Raw genomic sequence first — 24,808 nt, forward strand, 5'->3', positions numbered from 1 at the left:
TCAGAAAACAGAATGAAGGCTAAGAGTAGTAAGAAGCAGACCGACAACGATTTGGAGCCGTCGGTCATTGCATTCGTTCATTCGATTGGAGGTCTAACGACTCGGCTTTGGTCATAATAGGCAGCGTTTTGCTTTCATCGATGCGGAAGCTGCGTGTCCTGCTCGACCGAGGCCGTTCTTTTTCCTTCAGGCGAAGCCTGAGGTGCTACTTGAGAATTTGTGGAAAGATTCCGTATCCGTGGGATTGAGAACTCCGAGCCCATGCTAAACATTGCTTTACACCTCCGCAATTTCCCTCAGTCGTCGAATGGTCGATCTGGTGGCAGCCGCAGCGGGAGTTCTGGAAGGGCGCAAAATGTTAGAAGATTTCGACCTATGGTCTCGATATGCCCGCCCTCCTCTTCGACTTACGAAACTGTCCATGCGCCCCCAGCCACTGTCTTCTTGCAACCCTTGCATTTCCAGATTCCGACGGCCTCTCTCTTGACGGTGTTCTTGCCACAGAAGGTGCAGATGTATCGGGCGTGTTGGGTGATTTCCATCTTCTTGACCTGTTTTCGGAGCGAAGCACCATAGCGAGTGCCGTATTTACCGGTCACGCCGACCTCTGCACGTTGTCAGTCGCGTCCCTGTCAGATTTCTGGGGTGATGAGGGACTCACTCTTTGTGCGCTTCGTCATGTTGGCGGTGGTAGACGAAGGGTTGATTTAGTAGAGTGTGCTGGAGAACGTCGGTGCTGGTTCACAATTTGCACAGTTGCAAAAGTTGGATGCGGATTTCACAGTGCGGTTTAGCGTCTTGGCGCGGCGTGGGCTATGTCACGTGACTAAACCCCGCTGAATCAGCCGGGGGCCGCTCCTTACCTAGCGAGCTAGGTAGCCATAGGTCAATGCGCCCATAAGGGGGAGCAAGGGCCTCTGGGATTTAGGGCCCATATCTAGAACAAATGTTCATGCCACGCATCATTCCACTTTCCTGTGGACAGCGCGGGCTTCGTGTGCCTGACAATGTGCGTGGTGTGGACGCCCAGGACGCCCGACAAGCGAGTTTCTGTCTGAGCATGTGCATTGGTCGCGGACTTTCTGCCTCCTGACAAGCCTATGAGGAGGTGCCAAAAATATCCCTACTTTGGGGGCGCTGCTCCGTATGGCTCCCGCCTGGAGTGAGAGGCTCCCGGCACCGGGCCCCCTCCCTCCTTCCCGGAGTACTAGGTTACCTACTCCAGGTATAGGCACGGAGGACTTGGACCTAGGTAGGTCCCAGCAGTGCCTGGGCGCCTCTAGACACCCTCGACACCTCTGTCTTCACCCCTGACGATTAGGGTTCGGAGTGCCTACTCGCCGCTCGGACACAAACGCCCCCAGCTCCAGCCACGTTCAATCAATCCCGCTAGTGTTCGGCTGGGCAGCCAATGGCGCCGACGACTATCGCCTGCACGTCTCAGGGCCCAACACTTGGTGGCTCTTTCTCTTGTTTAACGACCTGTGTGGTTTTGTCTTTATTCGCACGTTGGTTCAGCTCATTCGCGTCTTTAGCGTCTGCGTTCGTGGGTCCGCGTTCTGATCCATTATTGTCAAACTTCCCCCCAAAAAAGACGACACCTTGGCCTTCATTTCTACACCGTATCAATCCAGCGGGACATCAATTGCTGACCGTTGCTGGCGCTGTTTCGAGATTCTGTTTTATTTTCCAATCTGCTTCTTGTAGTCTCCTTATTCTCCACGTTCCTTAGAGTATCTGCTCTTCTTCTACTACTATTTTTCCTTCTCCTGGCAGCAACGACTCCGTGTCTGTCTTCGACCCCCTTTTTACTTCAATTCTGACAGCTCACCTTGCCTTGCCTCACAATGGCCGCTACTACTGCTAGTCGTCAATACGACATTATCCTACTAGGAGCCACTGGCTACACTGGCAAACTCACCGCTGAATACATCACGACCAACCTTCCCACCAACATCAAATGGGCCGTGGCTGGACGCAATCAATCCAAACTTCAATCCTTGGTCGGTGAGCTGAAGTCATTGAACTCGACACGCAGCTCTCCCGATGTCATCACTGTCGCCAGTCTGACTACCCCTGAATTGACCCCTGTGGTCAAGAAGACCAAAGTGCTCTTGAACGCCGTGGGCCCTTACCATCTCTACTCGACTCCCGTGGTCGAGGCTTGTGCTCAACAGGGAACGCACTACCTTGATGTGACCGGCGAAACCCCATGGGTTCGTGATATCATTGTCAAGTATGAAGACACCGCCAAGAAAACCGGAGCCATCATGATCCCCGAGGTGGGCGTAGAGTCCGCCCCCTCCGACCTTGTCGCCTATATCGCCACTCGTCTAGTCCGCAAAATCTGGGATTGCGGCGTCATGGACATGGTCGCCGCAGTGCACGAGTTGAAATCCTCGGGGCCCAGCGGCGGCACCTTGGCCACCGGGTTGGGACTGGCCGACTTCTATTCAACAAAGGTGATGAAGCAGTGTATGAGCGACCCCTTTGTGCTTTCCCCCTCCAACCTCCGGCCGTTCACCAAGGACACCATCTACCCACGCAACCCCGAGCCAAACACATACGAACGCACAGGTCTCCAGAAACTCACGGGCGTCTGGAAATATCCCCGCCTGGGCCACTTGACGACTTCCATCACCGCAAAGCCCAACGAGGCAATAGTCCACCGCTCTGCGGGATTGACGCCCTACTTCTACGGCTTCAACTTTTCGTACGAGGAGTATATGGCTGTGGCGAGCCCTGTCGTGGGCGTGTTGATTCACATCGCTGTCACCGTCTTGGTCTTGTTGCTCGCATTTCCCCCAACGCGGGCTATCCTGAAACTCTTCGCCAACTACAAACCTGGCTCTGGCCCGACCAAAGAATCCACCAAAGGCGATGCCCTGGAAATCCGCGCCGTCGCCGTCGCCGAACAGCTTGCCAAGCAGCCCCGCAAGGCCCTGGCACATTTCCGTTATGAGGGCGGAATCTATGCTCTGACCGCCCTGTTGATGAGTGAGGCCGCCATGGTGATTTTGACAAAGGAAGAACAGATAAAGAAAAGCCATGGCCCGGGATTCTTGACCCCAAGCTGTTTGGGTGATGATTATGTGGACCGGCTGGAGAAGGCGGGCGTTAAGATGGGAGTGCAGCAAATTGGAGATATGGGCAGCAAGTAGGCTAGGCCTGGTCGATGGGACTGCAAGGGCACACCCATTCCGGATAACCGCTCTGGCTACTACTGTTCCGTGGCTTGTTTTCACAGACGCATTTTGAAGCCTTGAAGTTTTTAATTTGTGCCGAGCATGGACGCTGGCTACAGTGACCGGAAAGGTGAAAAGCCATGGGTTGCGCTAGAAGAGAAAGAGGCCTGTTGATACGGGCGGGACATGGTGTGTGGAATGCAAAAGGAGTCAAGTCCATGATGATGAGGGTATCCCCCGTGTTTGGGATCTGGTTGCTGGCTTTTCGGGGGTCTAATTTCTTTTTGTCAAAACATGTAAGTTTAGAAGCATCCTCGTTCAATATAAGAGTAAAGACAACAGTCCGTCACGGCAGAGGAAGGAACAGGGATCACGGGCATATGATTCAGCCTTGTCCCACTTCCTCCTTTGTCAAAGGGTTCAACGTTCTAGGTAAACGGCTCGCACTGCCCTGAACAGGCGAGTCATTTGGAATACCACCCCCATCTTATATGCATGTATACCCTCTGCTGCTACTGGTGATGGTGACGGTGTGCGATATATCCTCACCGAAAGGATGACGATGCACTCTCGGTAGAAACCCTCCTTCAAACATCTCCCGAAATCCCAAGCCCACCGTCCGCTTAAGTTTTTCATGGCGTTGACGTGCAGCACTTCTCTCCATTTGTTCCCCTTCCCGTTATGTATATCCCTTCCTCAGTCTTTGCAGTCTTCTTCCTTTTTTGGGCTTACCCATCAATCAGATGTAACTAACCTTAACCCCCATTCCAAGAGTTCCCCGCAACTTCTCCCATCCCTTCCTCGCCACTGCTCGGGTCTTTTCTCGAATGTGCTTTTGGGAAAATGCCATTACGAACGCTAGAACGAAAAGCAGCCATCGTAACATTGCCGTGGGGTTCTTTTGAAGGGTCGTGGCGAGATTGCGCACTAGGTTTGAGAGGGCGAGGAAGAGCTGACGGGCTTGGGCCGTTATTGCGTTCTGTGAGGAGGAGGATTTGGAATTCTTTCGTGTACCGGCTGGACGACGGGGTGTTTGTGCGGGAGGTGAGAAGTGGGTGCGACCGCCGTGTACCGAAGAACTCGGGGGACCGGCGGGTGGTGGAGGAGGAGACCGTGCAGTCGGGACGGGTTGAGGAGGAAGGCTGGTCATAGGCGAAGAAGATGCCATTGTTGACGTCTGGGCCTTGCTTGCAGCTGGGACGCCGCCGTTTGGATGTGCCCGCTCGATCCCGTAATCAACTTCGCTACTTGTCCGTTGGTGTTTGGATCCTGCGCCACTTTGGGAGGGAGAAATCGTTTCCCCGGTAGTATCGCCGGCGTCTCCGGTTCCTCCTGGCTTTGAGAACACTTCCTCTGAATCCTCAAAGACGTCCTCATCCGCAGCTTCAAGGCTCGATTCCTTTTCCGTTATATCTTGCAGTTCTTGAAGTGTCTGCATAAACGCGTCCCGTCTCTCCTCGTCCAAAATATCACTGTTGGAGATAAAACTCTTTGCGTAATCCCACTCACCGTTTCTAGGCAGGACGTGCAGCGTGAAGATTTCGAGGACTTTTATGCGCGAGGTGAGGTCTTTGGGGGTGTTGGCGCCATTCAATCCTGTTGATTGTTGATGGCCATTGCTGAAGGCGTGGTCGAGATGGGCCGGGAGATCGAGGTCTGGTTGCGAAGAGGACGAGAAGTAGGTTTCAAGGCGAGACTGGTTGAGCTTCTGGTCTGTAGCTTGTCCGAGGAGGAGATTAGACCTTTGGTAGTGTTAGCAATGCTGCAGGGCAACATGGGGCCAGGGAGAAGGAACTGCCATACAAGTTGTAGACAACCTCTGCGTCAACCGAGCCCTCTCGGCCCTGATACCCATCCTTGACGACCTGCTCCCAGATCTCGCCATGCTGTACGCGCCGGACAATCTCTTTGTATTCTTTCGACCCAAAGAGCTGTTTCCCCTCTTCGTACCCGAGATCAACAATGGAGTTTAAGAGCGTGACGTATAAGCTCCAGATCTTGATGCGCTGACTCGTGGTTGCGGTCGCAATGGGAGCGAGAGCTGGACTGTCGTCCGGTCTATTCTGGCTTGGAGGGGCGATAACTGGCTGTAGGGCTTCATAAGCCTCTAATAACCGGCGTGTCAGGAATAGTTGAGACGCATGCTTGTAGATTTTGGAGATCTCGGATGACGTCCGCTTGCTCGACTGGTTGAGTGACGAGATTGACGAGGAGAGGTCGCGGGAGCTTGACTGAGAGTCCGTGCCTATCGACATGATGATGGCTTTATGGACACACAGAGGAAAAGGCAGGCTACAGAATGTACAAAGAGCGCTCGATGGGCAATCTCTGAAAGAATGAGCAAGTCACGCAAGTCAAGTCGGCCGCCGGCGTTGAGGAGAAATAATTGACGCAGAGTTTCGTCACGAACCTGTAGAGTTGCAGGATCGGGTCGCTTGAACCTCGGCCTCAACCTCACTAATAGCAACTCCGAAGAGCAGCATCAATCTCAAATACAAAACAGCCTCCCAGGGCAGTCATCGATAGCATTCAATGCTTCGTAAGATCCAAAATCCCTTCTTGGGTGGCATTTGCCTGCAACTTGTTGCTGATCAGCTGCCAAAACTCGGCATCCTCCTCCCATCTCGGCAAGAGCCGGCCTTGCTTCACCAAGTCTGCAATCCTCTCCTGTTCATTGATCTTCAATTGCTCTTCTGAGCTTTCTGTGGGGTCGTCTTCGAGCATGTCGAATATGTTGACTTTCTTCGACATATTTCTCAGCTTCTGGAGCTCGCCTGTGGATACTGGAGGTGGCTTTGATTTCTCCTTCGTCGCAACAACTCTGTCGCTAACCTCGTTCTCATTCGTTTCCATGTATGATGATCCATCCGCCACAGGCGTGGTGGAAACTTGATCGACTGCGCTTGGTGCTCCTGTTAGCATAGACTTGACCGTGCTTACTGGAGCCCTGATCATGTCGACAAGTGACCGTGTCACGCCTTGCTTGTGGCCATCTTCTCCTTCCTGGACTTCGGTTGTTGTTGGACCGGCATGTTTTGGTGATGTAGCACGCGTCTTCTCTTCCGCTAGGCGAGCAGACCTCTCAACCAAAGATGCGACATCTTTTTGCTCTCTTCTCAACTTGGCAGGCAGCTTCAGTCCAATCTTGGCCGTCACAAAGCTATCAAACCCAGCCTCGTGATAGTTGGCAACATGAACGTATCGATCGAAATGGAGGGGCAAATGTATCTCAGGCAATGCCACAGAAGCCAAGTCGCTCTCAACAGCTCTTAGAGACGTGTCGGCCCATCGCTTGTTGCCCAGACCAGCGACATACTTGGTGTCAATGATGATGGGGAACAAGTCCCGCAGACTTGCGCTGAAGTCTTCTACGTTCTCCGGAAGGTCGCCAATAAAACACCGGTACAAATTCATGACATCTGTTAAGCAGTTGTGGCCGACCAAGGCGCGGGACTGGCTTTGCAATGTTTTCTGGAGCTGGTTGAGAAAGGCCTGTACGTCCTTGGGTTGATCTTCCGGTGGAAATGCCGATACCACATAGTAGTGTGGAATTTTAGAGATGTCGCCGCCGAGAATGGCCTCCAAGATCCAGCGGAAACCGATAGCGTTCGCTACCTCTGTCTCGCGTCTTTGCTCACGCTCTTTTTTCTCGCTAGCTTGCTGCTTGCTGGTAGGATTGGTGATTTGGACAAAATGACCCATTCCTTGCGTCTTGAGGTTCGGATATTCGTTTCTAACGATTTGATGGGTTAGTCGAACCTGATAGCGATTTAATTCGGAAGGTATGGGTTCTTTAGCATCCTCTGCGGGGATGTTGAGATAGGCTTCCTGCTTGCCCTTGGGCAAGGTCTGCCACTCGTCAATTGACTGCTTGATATGTTCTACCAGACAGGCGTCTTCCTCTTTGAGTTTCATATCCGGAATGTTCGATCTCAGCTGTTCGTCTTCGAGCATTTTCTTGCGCACTTGGTCCTCCTCCTGCCGAGACAGGTAGTGGATACCCTCTGTAATGGGTTTATCAATGCTGAATCCATTGCGTAGTAGGAAAGAGATTGCTAGTCAGATCAGCCATTGGCGAGCGTTAGCGAGCGTTTCGACATCGTACCGCCACTGTTATACGACCATACTCGAGTGAAGACTGATTCTTTGGTTGCGGGTAATGGACTGAGGTGGAAATTATAAGGACGAGTGTCATATCGTCCTGGAGCTGTCAGTCAGTCCGAGAGACCTGCAAAAATTGTACTTGATGCTATCCTTGCGGGAAGTGGGGTGGTAGAAGAGAGAGATATGTGAGCCGTACATCACGCACGCCTTGTATCATGCAGATCTGCCCTCACGGGGATGAAAGCCAGGTATATGGACGCTGGATCACAAACAAACAAACGCGTACCTTCCTCGATGTCCTCAGTGACAACAGTCAAACCGACCTGTAAGATCTGATAGATCTGCGCCGCCGATCTGAGGTCTTGGTAATACTCGTGTAAATCAAGCTGGCCTGAACGACCTCCGGGCTTCCTCCCCGCGACACCTGAGAATTCCAGATCAAAAGCGATAAATCGGCTGCTGGCGATATGCTCGATTATTTTGATGACTTCTTCTGAGAAGTTACCGCTATTGATATCCATGGCGCACGGCAAGGTTTGAGATAGTGGACCAGGCAGCAAGACAGTGGTCCGTGGCAGCGTGAACGGGAGACATGAAAACTTGCTGTAGAGACCAAACAGGCTGCGGAAGAATGTGGACATTCACCAGAGAATCAACTCGTGCGGGTGATACGGGTGATATGGCTGCTTGTTTGCTTGCACAAGAGAAAACAAAGAGGATTCCCGTTGAAGGGTTTGTGAATTTGTAGGAGTCATAGAAAGGCAGACAGGAATGAACTGACGAAATAGAGAAGACAGGCGTTCAACTTCAACTTGGTCGTCTGGCGCACTGTGCACAGCGTACTCTATCGCAACATCCTCCTTCGTTGGCGATGATAACCTCCCTGTCTCTTAGACGTACTCCGTACATCGAAACTAACCCAACGCGATGTTGTCAAGAGAGTCGTGTGCTCATCTTATCGGGAGGGCGCCGCATCGCCATCATCGAATCTCGATTGGAGACTCGACGAAAGATTGTGTGGGGGAAAATTCGGTTGCTTTTTACGCCATTCAGTGCAATATTGTCAATCTGCCCCACGACAAGTCCTCAAGAGTCCTCGACATCTCTAGTTAGATACGACTACCGCGACGCCCCTTGAACGGAGGACGTATAGTTCTTTTCCTTGACCAGCCGTTCTCTTTGTGATCACCGCGAGACATGCGACAGTAACTTGGCCAGATCAGTGCTTTTCTACGGCGGCATGTCCGCCTCACTTCCCTCCACTCTGTCATCCCTCCTCAAAAAGTCGACGCTCGAAGACCACGAGCAGATTCTCTCGGAATGCAACAAATCGTTGAAGGCCTCAAAGGGCTCTGACTCGGAAACCCAGCATGTCAAAGTGGTCGCACTCCTCAAACTCGACCGTTACGAGGAGGCCGTGAAATTCATTGAAGACACTGCTGGATTGAAGAAGAAGGTTGAGCTGGAATATGCCTATGCCTTGTACAAGACCGGCCGTCTAAAAGAGGCCGCAGAGTTGGCAGCTACGATAAAGGGGAGGGGGGCACAACACATCGAAGCGCAAGCCCGATACCGTCTTGAAGACTCGAGCATTCCCTCAGAACTGTACAAGCGACTACGAAGTCAGCAGGTCGATTCAGAGCAATACGATCTCAAAGTAAACCAGAGTGCTATCGATGCACAGGCGCAATGGCTTGGTTTTGCCGACCCTCTATCAATACGAAAAGTCGGGAGAGAAGATCTTGAAGCCTTTGAAACCGCGTATAACGCCGCATGTGGCAGCATTGCGAGAGGAGAATATGCTCAAGCCGAAGTTCTCCTCAAGCGGGCAAAAGAGCTATGCAAGCACTCGGACGATCTGACGGACCAGCAAAAAGCCGACGAGCTCCTCCCTATCTCTGTCCAGCAGTTGTTCGTGCTATTATGTTTGGGCAAAACAGCCGAAGCAGAGAAGCTCGCTGGCGAGATCAACGCCGCGGACGCCTCTGACCTTTCAACCCGCAAAATCGGTCAGAACAACGTTCTGTCAACTTCGTCTGTGTTCAACCCGTTTCTCGCCCACAAGACTTTCCACGCAACTCCCAATATTCCCACACACGACAGACCTTTCTCGTACCAGAGCGTCCCTCTTGAATCCAACAGAATTACCATCGATCTGCAGACCTTCAAATTCAACGGCATTATCTCATCCACATCAAAGATCATCAAGGAACACACCTCCCCCTCCCTCTCGTCGGATGTTCTACTGGCATCATTTTTCAATGCTGCTGCCTATGCCAAGAACGAAACGGGCAAAGCTGCCATCCGAAAGATATTGCCTGTACTCGAGAAACGGCCAAACGACATTGGTCTAATAGTCACCCTGGTTCAACTGTACGTGATGAGCGGAGACACTACCTCCGCGATTGAATTGGTCGAAACATTGTTTAAAAGACTGGAGGACACTGTCATCGAAGGCGAGCAAGACATCAGATTCAACCCTATGCTTGTGAGTCTTATGATCTGTTTGTACAGGACACGGGGTCAGAGAGACCATGTCAAACGCGAACTTGCCAAGGCTGCATCATATTGGCGGACCAAATCAAATGCATCAACGAGCTTGCTCACTGCTGCAGGGGTGTCATTGTTGGAGTCACAAAGCGAAGAGGATGCGAAACTAGCATCCGACATTTTCACTAGGCTTCGCCAGCAACAACCAAACGACAAAGCAACAATTGCCGGTTACGTGGCATCACATGCCTGGGATGAGGAGGCTGTGGTTGGGGCGGATGCTGATAAGCTGACTGCCACGGCCGAGCTCATTCGCAACATCGACATCGACTTGTTAGAGAATACGGGCATCTCACAGTCGTCGAATGCTCTCACAATAGCACAACTGGGTCGGACAAGAAAACGGGGCGCTCCGGAGGGTGGCAATCTCAAACCAAAGCGTATTCGCAAATCGAGATTGCCGAAGGACTATGATGAAAGCAAGAAACCGGATCCCGAGCGGTGGCTTCCCATGAGAGACAGAAGCTATTATCGCCCGCCTAAGGGTAAGAAGAAAGGCAAGCGAGGAGGTGGTGGTGGTGGTGATGATCGAACGCAGGGTGGAGCAGTGGATGAATCCCTGAATGTCGACGCAAAGCCCAATGCCGCTGCAGTTGTTACAGCCTCGACAGGTGGTGGGAACAAGAAGAAGAAGGGGAAAGGGAAGAAATGAAGAAACCACGGCCTCTGAATGTGCATAGTTGTTCCAGCAAAGTGAACAAGCATACGTCTTCTTGCTTTTCCAATCTGAGGAGCTTGGTGATTGGATTTCAGATCACCTCTATTTGAAAGACAGCTCCAGAGCCCCCACTCTCGACATTTGTAGATCTCGTGGTCCGTAGATACCTACTCGCTAGGTAAGGTTCAAATGCCCTCTCGTCATGGCTTTCAGGTGGAAGAGCGATGGAGGGGGAAGGTTACAGCATACTTCGTACTCGGTACGCAGCGCAGAGTCTACCTACTAGGTACCTAGGTAGGTAGCTGTGAAAGAATCTGAGACATCTTCAAGACCAGTTGGGGCAAATCTAACCAGTGCAACAAAGCTTGTCTTAGGCTTTAGCCATACATCGATCTCTGACCAAATGGCCCATCCAAAGAGGAAGGGAAAAGAGGCAAACATTGGCTGTAGAGAGACGGAGTTTGCGAGTTTAAATCATGCGATGGTGGGTGTTCACAGTGGGTGACGGTGTTGATGGCTGTGTCGGCGGCGGTGGCGGAAAACGAGATCATCTGCTTCAGGCGGACAAGGGAAGTGGAAGCCTCCGGTGCTGCCAAAAGTGATGGCCTGTGGGAACTGCGCTGCCCTCGTCATCTATCCACCATCCACCATCCACCGTCCACCGTCAACCATGAAACCTTCCATCCTCCCACCACCATCATCATCATCATCATCGTTCAGCATCGTCACTATCATCACCACCACCACCTCCTCCATCTTCATCTTCGTCTTCCTCGTTCACGTCCTCGGCGTCACCTTCTCTCCTCCGTACCCAAACGCCGTCTAGCTTTGCGAGTTGTCGATTTGCTTTTCGTGCGCAGACGGGCAACTTCCCCCCTGGAAGTTGAAGCCATCGTTTCCTTCTCGAAGCAGCCTGCGCCGCTAGCCCATCGCTTCAGACGGGCCTCCCCGTCAGCTGCCGTGTCACCAATACCAAGACTAAAGAGCTTTAGGCCCCAATTGTGGCACACACTTTATTATTGTGGGATGACGGCTTGAGCCAGGCCCAATGCACGCCGCGTGCCTTATCAAAGCCCCTTTGTTTGCCCGGAAGGTGCCCCAATTGCTGATGCTGACTGACCGGCGGACACTTTCAAATGAAGGTCGGTCTTGGTCATGAGGACACACCCTAAGGCTCTCTTGATGGAGTCCCTGCAGTCACCTTGCCTCCCTCCACGATCCATGATCATTGTTCCGCTTTCGGCTTCCCACCTTGTTGGACGGGGGCGGTGTGTGGTTCCCGGAAACCTTGTTGCGTCCATGGGCTTCCCAACTCCCCGGTTCCCTTAATATTGGAAGATGGTGATACTGCTGTTGATTGGTTGGCGAGGATGATTCCGGCCGGGGCGTGGCGACGTATCGGCACCCGGCTAACCTCCATCTAACATGCAAGCAAGGTATTTTCTTCAGCTCGTGGCTTCTCCCCTGAGGCACGTCCCCCCTCTGCAGGTCCACTGGACCGTCAAATCCGTAAGGGCCCCATGATTCGTCCAAGGGTTGCTGAGCCTAGCACACGAGTCCCAGCTGCCAGCAATATTGGCAGTTTGGCCACATCCATCCAGCGTTCCTACCTTTGTTCCCTCTTTCACCACTGACAAACTTGCAGTGACCTTTCACAGAGAGATGCTCGCATCCTGATGCCACTGGGCCTCCACCGTTGCCTTCCCATTCAGCTGTTCAAGTTTAAAACACGACATGCTGCTCCCCCGTTTCTGAAAATGCTTGGATCGACTGTCAGTGCCTTATCTTGTTGCCAACTCTTCCTCTCTCGTGAGATGGTCTATGGCTGTTGGTGAAATTTTCCTTTCTACACAGATACACCACGTTTTGCCTGAAGCTGTCATTGTGAGTCTGACTGTGAACCACCTTCTGCTGTGCGACCGCTGAGCTGGCATCTCGACTCGGATAACAGACCACAACTCAGTTGACGTTTCATCTCTCCGACTACCAACCTTGAACGAGCAATTTTTAGTCAGAAATCTCCAAACCCTACGTTCAGCAGACGCGCTCAGGCCTGCCTTTGTCCTACGTAATGGAGCTTGCCTGCGAGGACTTTGTGGCGGTCAACGTCCCAGCCAACTTTGAACAGCCCGAAGATCTGCATGAGTACTTCTCTTTGAGAGCGCCGCCGAATACAAGCATCTGGCGCAAACCTTCAGCGTCCGATGACACCAGTGCCCCCATGATCCTAAAACGATTACGCCAGTCCTTTATTCTAGCCGAAGTAACTGTGTCCGCCGACTTCGCCAGGGAATTTGACCAAGCCGGCATCGTCATTTTCGCTGGCTCCCTTCCTGATCCTTCCAGGCCATCAACAGTTGCTGCTCGTCGTATGTCGCGATGCCAAAGACCGGGGAACGAAACGTTGGCAACAGGGAAATGGGCCAAGGCGGGCCTTCAATTGATAGAAGGGGAGCTCCATGCTGCCTCCGTAGTGGCAATTTCCCCTTGCGGCGCAGACTGGGCTTCTTCAGCACGCTTGCCATCACCACCGACACCGTATGGTTCTTACTCACTCACTTCGCACTCCCTCCGCATTAAACTCGAGCGCGTCGAGGAGTCTCTTTGGATTTGGTACAAGCTACCGGATCATATTGCTTCCATTGAACAGCCACATTACCCTTATTCGGACCTCGATCCACGATACCAACGCGAACGCAACCCGGAAGACGTCGCATCCGACTGGAGGAAGATGCGTGAGATCATGGGCTTCTTTGGTGGGGGGCTGGAACACCAGAAGGTCACCGTCTGGGTCGGCTGTTATGCCAGTAGGCCGATGGAGTTCGAACCCCGACACAACTGGGAGACTGTAGATGGATTGGTTGCAGAGTTTGAGGATTTGGACATTTTATGATCCGATGCGCTGTATTTGCAGCTCAGGTTGGACAAATGGACTGGTTGAGATTGCGACTATCCACACAATATCCAACAATTCTAACGCCCGGAGTTTATGGGCTGGGCTAAAGCTGCGACGTCGACTTTGCGGATCTTGGCGTCGCAATGCTTGAGGTCAGATGAGCGCCAATTGGACAGGAAATGAGACGAGGATACACGGGACAGGCACGACAGGGGAATGATCGTGCCGACAGCATACTAGTGCACTAGTCACAGAGGACAACAACGGAGACGCGAGTTAAGGGCTTTCCTGAGCCTAGAAAACCGACGGTAACCGAACGCAGCATGCGGCAAGCCAGATTAGCAGAGGGATGGCCAGAACCTTGGGCGAGCAGTGATTTCACCCTCGACGAAGACCTTCAGTGTTCGGACTGGGCGCTTTTGATCTTCTGTAAATATCACGAGAGGACTACCAGGGGTACAATGGTTGATTCCAGGACTTTCAAAGTTTGGTGTCGAAAGTGATGCACATTTTTTCGTGATGGTCATTTCACACATTGTTATCTGTTCTCTGAAAGAGTCGGCGTTGCAGCGATAGAGGCTGAACAGACTGGGCAACCAGAAAAGAGTCATCTCTCCAAGGGAGAGATACAGGCAGATGCATGGGCTGGAAGATGTTGTTTCGAATCCAACCTGGAAGACACTGAAGCAACAGCATGACTGGATAGAGATGGCGTGCCCCTAGACCAGAAGGGCTTGTATTTGACGAAACGTAATCTATCAGCACATTTTCAAGACTCAAGATAACTTCCATCTATCTGTCCGGGTGAGCGATTAATGAGCAAAGGACTGATACTCCCGGTCGACGCTAGCAGCTTTGGAATGTTAATGCGGACGGTAAACGACAGAAGTTTTGAGTATCAACCAAATCCGGGGTGACCATCACTTACTTCATCCATCCACTGAACTCCCAAATCATTGAAATGGAAGCTCAAGGGAGCGAAATGGTCGGGTTTGGACGCACAGGGAGAAAACGGGGGTCTTTTGATGACAAGGAAGAGAGACAATAGGTCAAGCGAGACTAGGACGAGAACCAAAGATTCGACTTGGAATCGGTTCAGTTTGATATGCTTCGACGACAAGGGGCCTATATTAATTTGAACCCCTCCTCCGACCTTGGTCTCGTCCAACATCAAGATTCTATGCTGATTAGACAATAGGACCACAAACAGCGTCCAGCATGCGCCCTGTCCTCCTCTTGTCCACCTGGCAAACAAATGCGTTCTCATGCCTTGCCTGTTCTGCAGGTGTTGCTCGGCTTGCGGTTTGATGCGGCTACCGAGGTGCGGGCGACATGCTGACCCCTGGGCTTCTGTACACTTCTTTTGCTAGTACTCGAAATAGCTGTCTCGTGTATCTCGCAACGTTCCGTCGAGAAGATTTGATTGGATGTGAGAACATCATTTCCCGACCGTGGTGGAAGGATGGACTGGTCGCTGCCCCAGCAGTTCAATAAGTCTCGACGACGCGGCGTCCACTGCCCAAAGGTCTGTCTCGTTGGATGATCTCTACCTCCACTCCACGTTCTTTTGCCCATGGAATGAGGTCTCGGCCCACGTTGGGGCAGTCAAGGAGGGAAACTTTGCGAAGGTGGGCGGCTTCTCTGATCAAATCCGACACGAACGTCCCCAACTTTGCAGCCTTTTCGAGACATACTTCTTCCAGAGCCAGACAGTCCTTGATGTATTGAAAGGCGTAGGGACTGATGAAGTCGAAATCGACAATACGGAGGTATTTCAGGGTTTGAAACCAAGGCGTGCTCATCATCATGACCAAGTCCCGCGCGGCTACTTCGGTGGCGGTCACCGAACATTTCGACAGCTTCCCCGGTTTCGTCTTTTGGATGGAGATGAGGAGGCATACGGGGAACAAGGTACAATCGTGCACTTGGAGGTCCTCGAGCTCGTTTAGTGTGGGGTGATGGTCAACAGCGTCGAATATGTGGCCGAGGAACATGCATGAGACGAGCCGCAACTGCACAAGCGATGCAGGCAGGCTCATGGCGGTCAATTTGATGTTGCTCACACTGAGGCTTCGGAGTTTCCTCATATGACTGAGATCTAAAATACCTATGATGGGAGAGCGGACGAACTTGTAGGACAGCGACCTCAACTCAGGACACACAAAAGAGATGGCGTCCTAGGGAAACAGAATCAGCTCTAATAATAATGAGATGACGTGTTCAAGAAGTTCTTTACGTACTGAATCCAAAGAGATCATGTCGCTAAAATGAAGCTCTATCTCTCGGAGACTGTTACTGTGCAGAGATACCCGCCCACCGGTCGGTCCAGTCACATACTGGAATTTGGCAGTCTCTAGAGATCTGCATCGGCGTAGAACAGTGTCAACGCGTTCGACAGGGACCGATGACTTTTGGCAGTCAATAATGATGACCCTCAGGTCATATTGGCACACAGGCAGCCACAATCGGGATTGGGAGCTCTCGATATCTAGCCACTCGAAATACTCCAGCGCTGGAAAGCGCCCGCCTTGCTGCAAAACGCTGCCAAGGTATGTCGCTGCAGGGCTGGTAAGTACGGACAGTTTGACTGTCTTGAGTGTCGAACACCTTTTGAGGGCAGCAACAAGCCATTTCGGGGTGATGGGTTTTGTGGAATTAGGAAAAGCCAGGGTATCGATCAATGGGTGCGAGCTGGTCACGATTTTGTTCCAAGACCTGGAGACACGGAGTAGACGTATGTTCGACCGGTAGTCGAGAAATGAAATAACTATTTCGATAACCTCGATCGGCAGGACACTGAGGGGGTCTTTTGCTCGCGAGAGGACGATTTCCGTTCTCATCTGTTGGGCTGTTTCCTCCATTTCTCTGACAAGCAATGCGTGATTCGGGTCTGAGGGGGGAACTCTCTTCAAGCCATGCTCAAAATATTTCGTTGCAGCGGGTTTGTTGTTCTTGCGTCGTTCGGCAATCCCACTTCGGATGTAGCCTCGTGCGTCCTTGGGATCAAGTCGAATCATGGCTTTCCCGTCTTTCAGAGCCTGGTCCAGAAGATCCATTCGGAGATAGACCGCGACTCGGTGTTCCAGGATCTGCACGAGAGGTATGCTCTTGTCAGTCTCATGGGCTTTCAGCGCATCATTCACAGCGGTGAGGGCGACAGCATAGTCATGTCTCTTGGCAGCGCTGAGGCAATCCTCAAGCAGGTGCCTGATCTGTTTCCTGGGATTTTCCGAAACCATTGTGGCAGGAGAGAGACTTGACGTGAGCTTGGGGAAGGGAATGAGGAATGAATCGAGGAGTCCAGGAAGGATTAGAAGTGCAAGCACCCAGGAGGCACCCAGGAGGCACAGAGGAGGGTACCTCGTCGCGCTCTTCCCCGACGCGTCCATTGTTAACAGGGTTTACACGTGAAACGCCGGAAAAACTTCCGGCCCGGAGATGCTGTGTTTACCACTAGCCTCATTTTGACAACTGCCTCAAGTCCAGCGAGAAACTGCCGCAGCAGGGCGCAACAAGCATTTGGTCCATCTGAGCATAGTCAAGATGGAATCAAACAGCCTGGAAAGAGCATCCGAATACCTAAACAATCTCTTGCTCGCGCGTGGACTCCTCTCAAATGGCAAACCCATCGACTTTGCTCGACCAGATCGTCATGGCTCCAGCACGAATCCAACGATGGCCCGGATCATCAATCTCGTCCACGACCTGGTCCTTCGACGTGATCAGGATGCCGAACAACGAGAGAACCTCGCCATCCATATCCGCCAAGCCCGCGCCGACGAAGCCCAGCGTGTCCTCGATCTCCAAAAGTTGCAGGCCAAGAATGCTGAACTCTCGCGAGCAGCTGCTGCCGCCGAGGCGCAGGAGCGAGCGTTGAAGACAAACGTGCGCAAACTCGAAACCCAAGCGAAAGAGCTAAGAGAGCAGATGTTGAAGATGAAATCTACTCTGGACCAGGTGCGGAGCAAATGTCTGAGCGACGTTCGCAAAAGGGATGCGGAACTCGACAAACTGAAGGGCTTTTTGGCGGGATTGCAGCGGGGGAAGAAAGATTCGAGCGGAATGAAGATAAATACAATCAACTGGGAGCCAGAAGTCAAGGGCAGGGAACTGCGCAACGGACAGGATGTGAACAGCTCCGAGTGGAGCCTAGAAAAGGAAACCAACGAGTTCCTGGCTGCATTGGTCAATGAGACGAGTACAGAAAATGTGTCCCTTAGACGCATAATTACGGACACCATGCGGATAATACGAGATATCACTGGGCTGAAAGATACCGGAGCGGGTGCTGAGAATGAAGAAGACCAGGAAGGAAGGATAGGCACACCAGACCATTACAGCGAAGCCAATCGGAGATCGACTCCCCAGCAACCACAAGCTGAAGACCTTACATCTTGCGACGAGCTAGCTGAACAAATGACTGCCATCCTGGGACACTGCCAATCAATACTCAAAGATCCTTCCTTCGTCCCGATCGAAGAAGTCGAAATCCGTGACGAAGAAATCATCAAGTTGAGAGCAGGATGGGAAAAGATGGCAAACCGGTGGAAGGAAGCGGTAACGATGATGGATAATTGGCGCAGACGTATGGCTGAGAATAGCGAAGGATTGTCAAAGGACGATCTGTCGAGGCTGGAGTTTGGAAAGAGTGTGGCTTTGCTACCTGACGGGCAACCTGTCTTTGGAACAAACGAGGAATTGTCGTCGATACTGTACGAAGCCAGCAAGTTGGAAGAAGAAGAAGAACCAGACCACGGAGAAATTTTCCCAGAATCCGAACAAGAAGACATTGGAAGTCGAATACCAACTCAAAGCGACATGGTCAGAAAGCGCCCCGTCAAGAGACATTCAACAGAACTCGACCTAGACCTTGACATTCCGTTGGCACAGGAACGGTCGCCTAAAAGACGTGCTTCCATTGCGCGCAAGGCGGGTAATCTAGGCAAGCCAATTCGACCATTACAGGCGATTGACATGAACAATCTCAATGCCTCACCAAAGCCTGGGTTCGAAAGATGGGCAGCATCGAGGGAAAGTGCAGACTCTGGCATTGGCAGTTTAGACTGTGCAGTGGAAGGCAGGCCTGAATCGGAGGTTGACGACGAGGACTATGGCCAAGAGCTCGGAAAAAGGATGATGGACTTGGAATCTCGACTTCCACGGCAGGTGAGTTTCATACCATCCGCTTCTATCGAATCTTGAACTCGAAGAAGTCGAACTGATTCCGATACAGATCAAAAGACAACAGCCCGTCTTGACCATAGATGAAAAGCTCGACGCAGTAGAGGCAGAAGCTCTGGCAACACAGCAAGACCTGAAATCAGCTAGTGGCACTAAAAGCTGGAAACGAAAACATGGAGTCCATGCCACGAAGACGAGAAAAGCATCAAGGAGAAGGAGCACATTGAGTCCGGACGAGCTAGCTGAGTTGATGGGGATTGAGTAGCAGCAAGGAGTCCGTCTGACGTTACTGACGGCTCACCATCTTTCTACAGGCTGCCTCTTGAGCTGTTGTCCCTATCGCTGGAAACCGTTGATCAGCTTATCAGACATATCATCGGACACATTCCAAAGTTCGGTCTCCGTCGTTTCCTGGATCCTTTGACTCTCGATGTGTTCTCCACACCCGATATCTCGGCTGAGTCAGGCATGCGAACCGTCATCGCCGCCCGTATTCCCGCGCTCCCGCAACCCCTCTACTCAAAGTCAGAGTCGACTTTCATTGGCATGCGCTTCGTTCACAAGCACAATCCTATACCGTGCCTTGCCGGCATCCATATCCACAATGGCTCGATTGGCCTCTTTCATCGGGTAGTTGTTGTTCCACGTCCACACCTTCTTCCGGGCAAACAGATCCAACATCTCCCTGATCTCCTTGGGAGAACCTATGCCGGAGCCCGTGATTTTGATCTTCCTGGAGAGCAGCGCGAAGGCGTTGAAGGAAGGGATGTTATCCTCGGGAGCGCCAATCTGGACGTACGTGCCGCCTACGCGGAGGAGTTGGAGGTATTGTGGGAAAGGCATGTCTGCGCTCGAGACGGTGGAGACGATGAGGTCCAGAGACCTGCGGTGCGTGCGGGACCAGTTCTTGTCTTCGGCCGTAGCGATGAAGGCGTCGGCACCCATCTTCAATGCATCGGCCTTCTTTGAGGAAGTGCGGGATATCACGACGAGTTTATCCACATTCAGTGCTTTGGCACCCATGACTCCAAAGTGACCCAGCCCACCTAGTCCAATGATACCCACCCGTTTCCCCGGCCCAGCGCCGTACTGTGTCAATGGCGAGAAGGCAGTGATGCCACCACAGAGCATTGGTGCCGCGATATCGCTGGGCAATGCGTCGGGGATCTTGAAGACGAAATGGGAATGGCCGCGCCAGTAATCGCCATAGCCGCCGTAGGATTTGGATCCGTCGGGCCATTTCGAGTTGTAGGTTCCCGTCTGCTTGGTCTGGCAGTAGTTCTCCTCGTCGTGGGAGCATTCATCGCAGTCCGGGCGAAGGCAAGAACCGCTCTGAGCACCCACGCCCACGCGGTCGCCCACTTTGATGCCGTTTTCCGCCTTTGAGCCAACGCGCACGGCGATCCCGACGATTTCGTGGCCCACGCACACTGGGTAGAGAGTCGGGCCCCATCCGGATCGAAGCGTGTGGAGATCGGATCTACGTAGCTGTTAGTTCTAATTACCAACTGAGAATTTCACCCCTTCTGGGCTTTCAACAGAGATCGAACCCGCAGATACCACAGTGGGTGATTTTGATGTCGACGTCGGTTTCTTCAAAGGGCTTGGGGGTGTAACTCTGCCAGACCATGTTGCCTTTTGCCGAGTCCTTGCCGAGCCCCATCCAGCCTTGGAAAGTGTAGTTGCTGGCCATCTTGTCGGCCGTTAGTAGTGGATTGAGACTAATTTCTGTAAGAGCGAAAAGAGGTGGCAGTTCAGTTGACTGTAGTAATCTGGAGAAGTAGCGGGAAAAATGGCTTGACTTCCAGGACAACAGCTAGGTTTTTATCTTTATATCCGTCTCGGAAGCTTCCATCGCTCGCGCCCAGCGCTATCCCTCGCTATGCACTGCATCATGGATTTATCAAACAACGTTTACTTCCTCCGCCCTTCGACCGAGGTACAAAACCCACTCAAGCTAAACCCTCTTCCAGAAGAGGGAATTTTAGAACTATTATTATAGGATGTAACAGGCCTAAAGATCAGGAATCTCATTGCACAGTCTCTATCTTAAGTACTTGACGAACTCGCGGGGAGGTTGCAGAAGCCTATTTATCTCTTCATTTGCCTTCGCTGTGGCCTCTGTGTACCCCTCATGAGAATGTATGGAATAGCCAGATGAGTCCTTGGTTCCCTCCACTCTTCCATCACTTTCTTTTCCCCTACGTATCTGGATGAACTTCATTCCGTCAGGCAGACCCCGGATGGGTAGGTTGTCATTCTCAGATTTCCACAAAGCCACCGTGCGCTGGAGGCGTGTCTGGTCTTTCTGGTCTTTCTGGATCTTCTGGCTCTTGTTGATTGTGGGGACTCATTGTATTTGCGATTGCGGGGGATTGGCTGGTACGGTGGAATAGCTGGAGCCAGCTCTATTGATCCTAGTGAATATACCTAGTTACAATATGGGATACAGAAATGGGAGATTTGCCGCAGGAGGAGTTTGAAGTTGGCGAAGACAAACAAATGTTAGGAACCTTTACAGTGTGAAATCATGCGACTTTTGAAATAGGATCAGGGAGATTCCATGGGACAACAGAGGACAGTGGGAATTCTTGCCTCACCATGATTTACCGAATGACTGTTGGGAGGACTTCCACGCCTCACTCGAATCTTGCATCTTGCATCGAGCTGTGAGGCGCTCCACGCAGTCGTGCAGGAGGCGATGGAAAACGCACCTGAACCAACTAAATGATACAACCAGCGAAGAGAACATGATTAGGGAGTTTCTTTCAGGTCATCTGCGAATCAATTCATAATAAACTTAAGCTCAACCTTCGTCAGGTTTGCTCACTACGTATTTCCCGCCTTACATTCAGCTCGATTGTTTTGGCAGTTTGTATATAGTTGGATGACTAAGCTGGCTTGTCCCCGTGTGCGCGTCGACTGGCGCGATCAACCAACGTTCAATCCAACACCGTTCTACCCATCGCTACATTCCCTACAACTTCTCCCCCATACTAATGAGATGATGACATTCTCACCCAAGTCAACATGAACAAATTCTCTGCGGACTATTCGTCCAGCGTCAATTCCACGCCAGGCAGGACTCCCGCTCCTCGAGGCTCGAATTTTCTCTCCTCCAACCCTCCTCAACTCGCCAGTACCACCCCCATTGCTCCTCCTCCCTCTCAGATCTTTGGCAGCTCTGCCTTTGGCACTGGTGTCAGTAAACTCCAGCTCTCTAAACCCACAAAGTCTCCTCCTCTGCGGTCGTCCCCTAACTTTCAGCATCCGCCACGAACGAAGAATGGCACCCCTCAGATTTCGTCAAGAGCCCGGCGGGCCGAATATAACGATGAGGAAGAAGATGAGGATCAAGACATGGATGAAGACGAATATGAGGATGAGCCAAGCCAATTTCGGCAGAGCCGTGGTTTTCGATCCATCGACCAACGGCAACCCGCCTCTCTTATGAAATTCAGTACCATGAGCACAAGAGACTCAAGGATGACTGCACCACGTAAATCTTTCCGCAACTCAACGAGGCTCTCTGCGCTCCCTCACAAGGGGAACGATACAGTGGTGCTCGACCTCGCCAGAGACATGGGAGCCAGGGCGCGACCGGCCTCCCTCACCGAAGCAGATGAGGTGATCCTCGAGACAGAACAAATCCTCCGGGAACTAGACGAACAATGTCAGTACCTCAAGGACAGCGCAAACATGCTCCAAACGATCGCCGAATACGCTTACAGTCTGATCAAGGAATGGCAACGGTTTGTCGAGCCGGATCGACCTTCGCTAGATACCAACGACATTGGTCCTCAACCCACTTCTCCCGCTTTCGCTAAGGCCAACTATCTGGCTTCCCTTCTCCTCGTCCTTCGCCATCCCCCACCCTCTCCAGACAATATAGTCATTCCGACGCCGCGAGTCCTTCTTGATTGGCTCGACAACTACCACGTCTCGTATGACCAAATGTACAGAGCAGTCGCCTCTGCGCGACCCAACTGTACTTCACATGATCTCTTCTGGGACGCCGTTCAGAGTCTGACACTGCGAGGCAAATTGCAACAGGTGATGCAGCTTTTTGCAGACGCGGATTTCAAATATGCGGCTTCGGCGGTGGATGACGGGGCAGACGGTGTTGGTTACAAAGGTGCTCAGCTCCAGACAGTACAAAGCGTCATCTACCGAGCTCGAATTCTACTCAATTCCTGCCCAGCCATTCAATCGGGCGACTGGAATGTCGCTGGTCCAGATTGGGACGTTTTTCGCACCGCTGTCGAAGCGGCACTGGACAATCTGACTGATGAGGTCACCGGTCAGGATGAGGATGAGTATACCTTCGAGGCTGAGAACTTTGGCTTGCGTAGACCCGAAATGAATCTTCTTGGGAGGACGGCTCAAAAGTCCGCATCAACTCTTCCTTGGACCATCTTCCAAAACCTCAAAATACTCTACAGCATACTTCTGGGCAGTGCGGAAGAGATTGCAGCCCAGTCACAAGACTGGCTCGAGGCTGCGACATCTCTGACGATCTGGTGGGACGGCACTGCAGACGCTGCTGCTGTTGCGCAGTGGAGCTTCGATGTCAGTCGAGCTAATAACTTGACCAAACAAGACGAAGACTTCAATCCTTACCTCGGACGGCTAAGAGATGCTTTTCTCAGCGTCACGGACCCCAATGACAAAAATTCCTTCCAAATTAATGCAATGTCGCCGGTCGAGGTTGGCCTAGGATGTGTCTTACAGGGAAGTACTCAGGGCGCCTTGACTGTTCTGCGCACGTTGTCTCAATGCATTGCTTCATCCGTGGCGGAAATCGGTGCTAAAGCCGGCTGGTTGGAAGAAGAGATACAGGCTCGACCTACAGGGCTGAACGAAGAAGATCTCATGGTCCTCAGCTATGGCGCTCCCAAGCAAGGCGTTTCCAAGGATGAATTATTATTATCGTATGCCAAAGGGCTTTTCGAGAAGGCTACTCTCCATCTCCCTGACGGCTCCTCGGTAGAAGGCTGGGAGGTCTCCATATCTGTTGTCACCCGACTTGACGACCGGGAGGCGATGCATACCGCCGTGAGCAATTTCCTCGAGCAACTCCAAGTCACTACTCAAGATCGAACCGAGAAACTCACGAATCTCTGCTCCGATCTCGGATTACAGGACGAAGCGAGAAAGGTCTCCGATAGATTCGGCGACTACCTCGTGAACAATACCGAGGAGTATGGTACTGCCTTGTTGTGCTATGCGAGGAGTCACGCAAGCCATAAGATCAGGCAATTAATTGATGTGTTGGTCAGCTATGCACTGGTGCAGTCAAGAGCTTACCCGCCTGAGAATGACATGGATGATGGATTACGAAGTCTGGTGGGAAATCCCAAGACAGCACTCATTGACATTGCAGAGGTCGACCCTGAGGCTGCTGAGATGCTGCAATTCTCCCTTGTCGGATACGCTTGTCTACGGAGGTTTTATACTCTGCGCGACGAAGAATCCCGCGGTGGAGCAACAACGAATTCTCGCCCACTTGCGCGGAGGAGAGCAGCGGCAAGAGCACTGGTGGCGGCGATCAATTCTGCTGCAGATTCGATTTATGGTGGGCTGTACGATCCAGAGAGACAGAGTGCGATCCAAGTCGATGGGCTGTTGACGCTTCTGGGTGAGGCTACCGCTCTTCTTTCTCGAAGCCAAGGCGGGGAAAGAACGAAGATATTCACGACCGAACAGATCTATGCTTTACTAGCCGCAATCGAGGATCTGTCTACCGTCTCAGAGCGCGTCTACACCGCGACAGAGGAGTGCCTGGCCGCATCGCTCAGAGAGTACCATGGATCAAGACCGCCAAGTCCACGAGCGGTGCTGAAAAAATCCATGAGTAGCGGAAGCGGGAGTGGTTTCTCATACTCGCTCATGGGAAGCGAGATGCTGGGTAGGAGTATGACCACCGACATGACGAGCGCTAGTGGCAGTGGAGTTTTAGTCGGAGGGTCTCAGGGGCAAAAGGCGAAGGGCAAAGAGAAGAAGGGTGCCCAGGAGGAGAGAGGATGGGATTGGAGAGACAGATTTCCTGGCGAGGACGTGCGTGGAGGGGATATCGTCAAGGTATTGCGGATGGGGTTGGCGGAGGAGTTGAGCCTGGCCGAGCTCGATGAGGGTGTTGTATTCTAAGGAGCTTATCGCGCCCGAGCGAGACTGGCGTGTCTGCCTTTGGGGGAACTGTACGAGTACCGAGGATGGGACGGGAAGGAAGAGAGA

General features: G+C 52.2%; 10 protein-coding genes across 10 annotated transcripts; 5 read left to right on the forward strand and 5 right to left on the reverse strand.

Moving 5' to 3' along the window:
- Window positions 1-276: 276 nt before the first annotated feature.
- Z520_11046 (60S ribosomal protein L43-B) lies at window positions 277-680 on the reverse strand (the record flags this gene model as incomplete). Its single annotated transcript, XM_016781537.1, has 3 exons — window positions 277-340; window positions 412-607; window positions 662-680. 3 exons carry the CDS (start codon window positions 678-680, stop codon window positions 277-279), a joined length of 279 nt encoding a protein of 92 aa, XP_016627315.1.
- A 1,167-nt stretch (window positions 681-1,847) lies between these two features.
- Z520_11047 (uncharacterized protein) lies at window positions 1,848-3,161 on the forward strand (the record flags this gene model as incomplete). Its single annotated transcript, XM_016781538.1, has 1 exon — window positions 1,848-3,161. The coding sequence occupies one exon, from the start codon at window positions 1,848-1,850 to the stop codon at window positions 3,159-3,161; it is 1,314 nt and encodes a 437-aa protein (XP_016627316.1).
- Window positions 3,162-3,924: 763 nt separating this feature from the next.
- Z520_11048 (uncharacterized protein) lies at window positions 3,925-5,440 on the reverse strand (the record flags this gene model as incomplete). Its single annotated transcript, XM_016781539.1, has 2 exons — window positions 3,925-4,927; window positions 4,989-5,440. The coding sequence occupies 2 exons, from the start codon at window positions 5,438-5,440 to the stop codon at window positions 3,925-3,927; spliced, it is 1,455 nt and encodes a 484-aa protein (XP_016627317.1).
- Window positions 5,441-5,714: 274 nt separating this feature from the next.
- Z520_11049 (uncharacterized protein) lies at window positions 5,715-7,810 on the reverse strand (the record flags this gene model as incomplete). Its single annotated transcript, XM_016781540.1, has 3 exons — window positions 5,715-7,240; window positions 7,291-7,386; window positions 7,576-7,810. 3 exons carry the CDS (start codon window positions 7,808-7,810, stop codon window positions 5,715-5,717), a joined length of 1,857 nt encoding a protein of 618 aa, XP_016627318.1.
- A 719-nt stretch (window positions 7,811-8,529) lies between these two features.
- Window positions 8,530-10,491, forward strand: Z520_11050 (uncharacterized protein; the record flags this gene model as incomplete). The annotated part of the gene is made up of 1 exon (XM_016781541.1): window positions 8,530-10,491. One exon carries the CDS (start codon window positions 8,530-8,532, stop codon window positions 10,489-10,491), a length of 1,962 nt encoding a protein of 653 aa, XP_016627319.1.
- A 2,077-nt stretch (window positions 10,492-12,568) lies between these two features.
- Z520_11051 (uncharacterized protein) lies at window positions 12,569-13,390 on the forward strand (the record flags this gene model as incomplete). Its single annotated transcript, XM_016781542.1, has 1 exon — window positions 12,569-13,390. The coding sequence occupies one exon, from the start codon at window positions 12,569-12,571 to the stop codon at window positions 13,388-13,390; it is 822 nt and encodes a 273-aa protein (XP_016627320.1).
- Window positions 13,391-14,880: 1,490 nt separating this feature from the next.
- Window positions 14,881-16,632, reverse strand: Z520_11052 (uncharacterized protein; the record flags this gene model as incomplete). The annotated part of the gene is made up of 2 exons (XM_016781543.1): window positions 14,881-15,570; window positions 15,634-16,632. 2 exons carry the CDS (start codon window positions 16,630-16,632, stop codon window positions 14,881-14,883), a joined length of 1,689 nt encoding a protein of 562 aa, XP_016627321.1.
- A 304-nt stretch (window positions 16,633-16,936) lies between these two features.
- On the forward strand, window positions 16,937-18,839 carry Z520_11053 (uncharacterized protein; the record flags this gene model as incomplete). Its single annotated transcript, XM_016781544.1, has 2 exons — window positions 16,937-18,559; window positions 18,627-18,839. The coding sequence occupies 2 exons, from the start codon at window positions 16,937-16,939 to the stop codon at window positions 18,837-18,839; spliced, it is 1,836 nt and encodes a 611-aa protein (XP_016627322.1).
- A 260-nt stretch (window positions 18,840-19,099) lies between these two features.
- Window positions 19,100-20,267, reverse strand: Z520_11054 (uncharacterized protein; the record flags this gene model as incomplete). Its single annotated transcript, XM_016781545.1, has 2 exons — window positions 19,100-20,054; window positions 20,125-20,267. 2 exons carry the CDS (start codon window positions 20,265-20,267, stop codon window positions 19,100-19,102), a joined length of 1,098 nt encoding a protein of 365 aa, XP_016627323.1.
- A 1,337-nt stretch (window positions 20,268-21,604) lies between these two features.
- Window positions 21,605-24,721, forward strand: Z520_11055 (uncharacterized protein; the record flags this gene model as incomplete). The annotated part of the gene is made up of 1 exon (XM_016781546.1): window positions 21,605-24,721. The coding sequence occupies one exon, from the start codon at window positions 21,605-21,607 to the stop codon at window positions 24,719-24,721; it is 3,117 nt and encodes a 1,038-aa protein (XP_016627324.1).
- Window positions 24,722-24,808: the final 87 nt, after the last annotated feature.

This window comes from Fonsecaea multimorphosa (assembly GCF_000836435.1).
Source record: "Fonsecaea multimorphosa CBS 102226 unplaced genomic scaffold supercont1.35, whole genome shotgun sequence".
In the NCBI taxonomy this organism is placed as follows: Eukaryota; Fungi; Ascomycota; class Eurotiomycetes; order Chaetothyriales; family Herpotrichiellaceae; genus Fonsecaea; species Fonsecaea multimorphosa.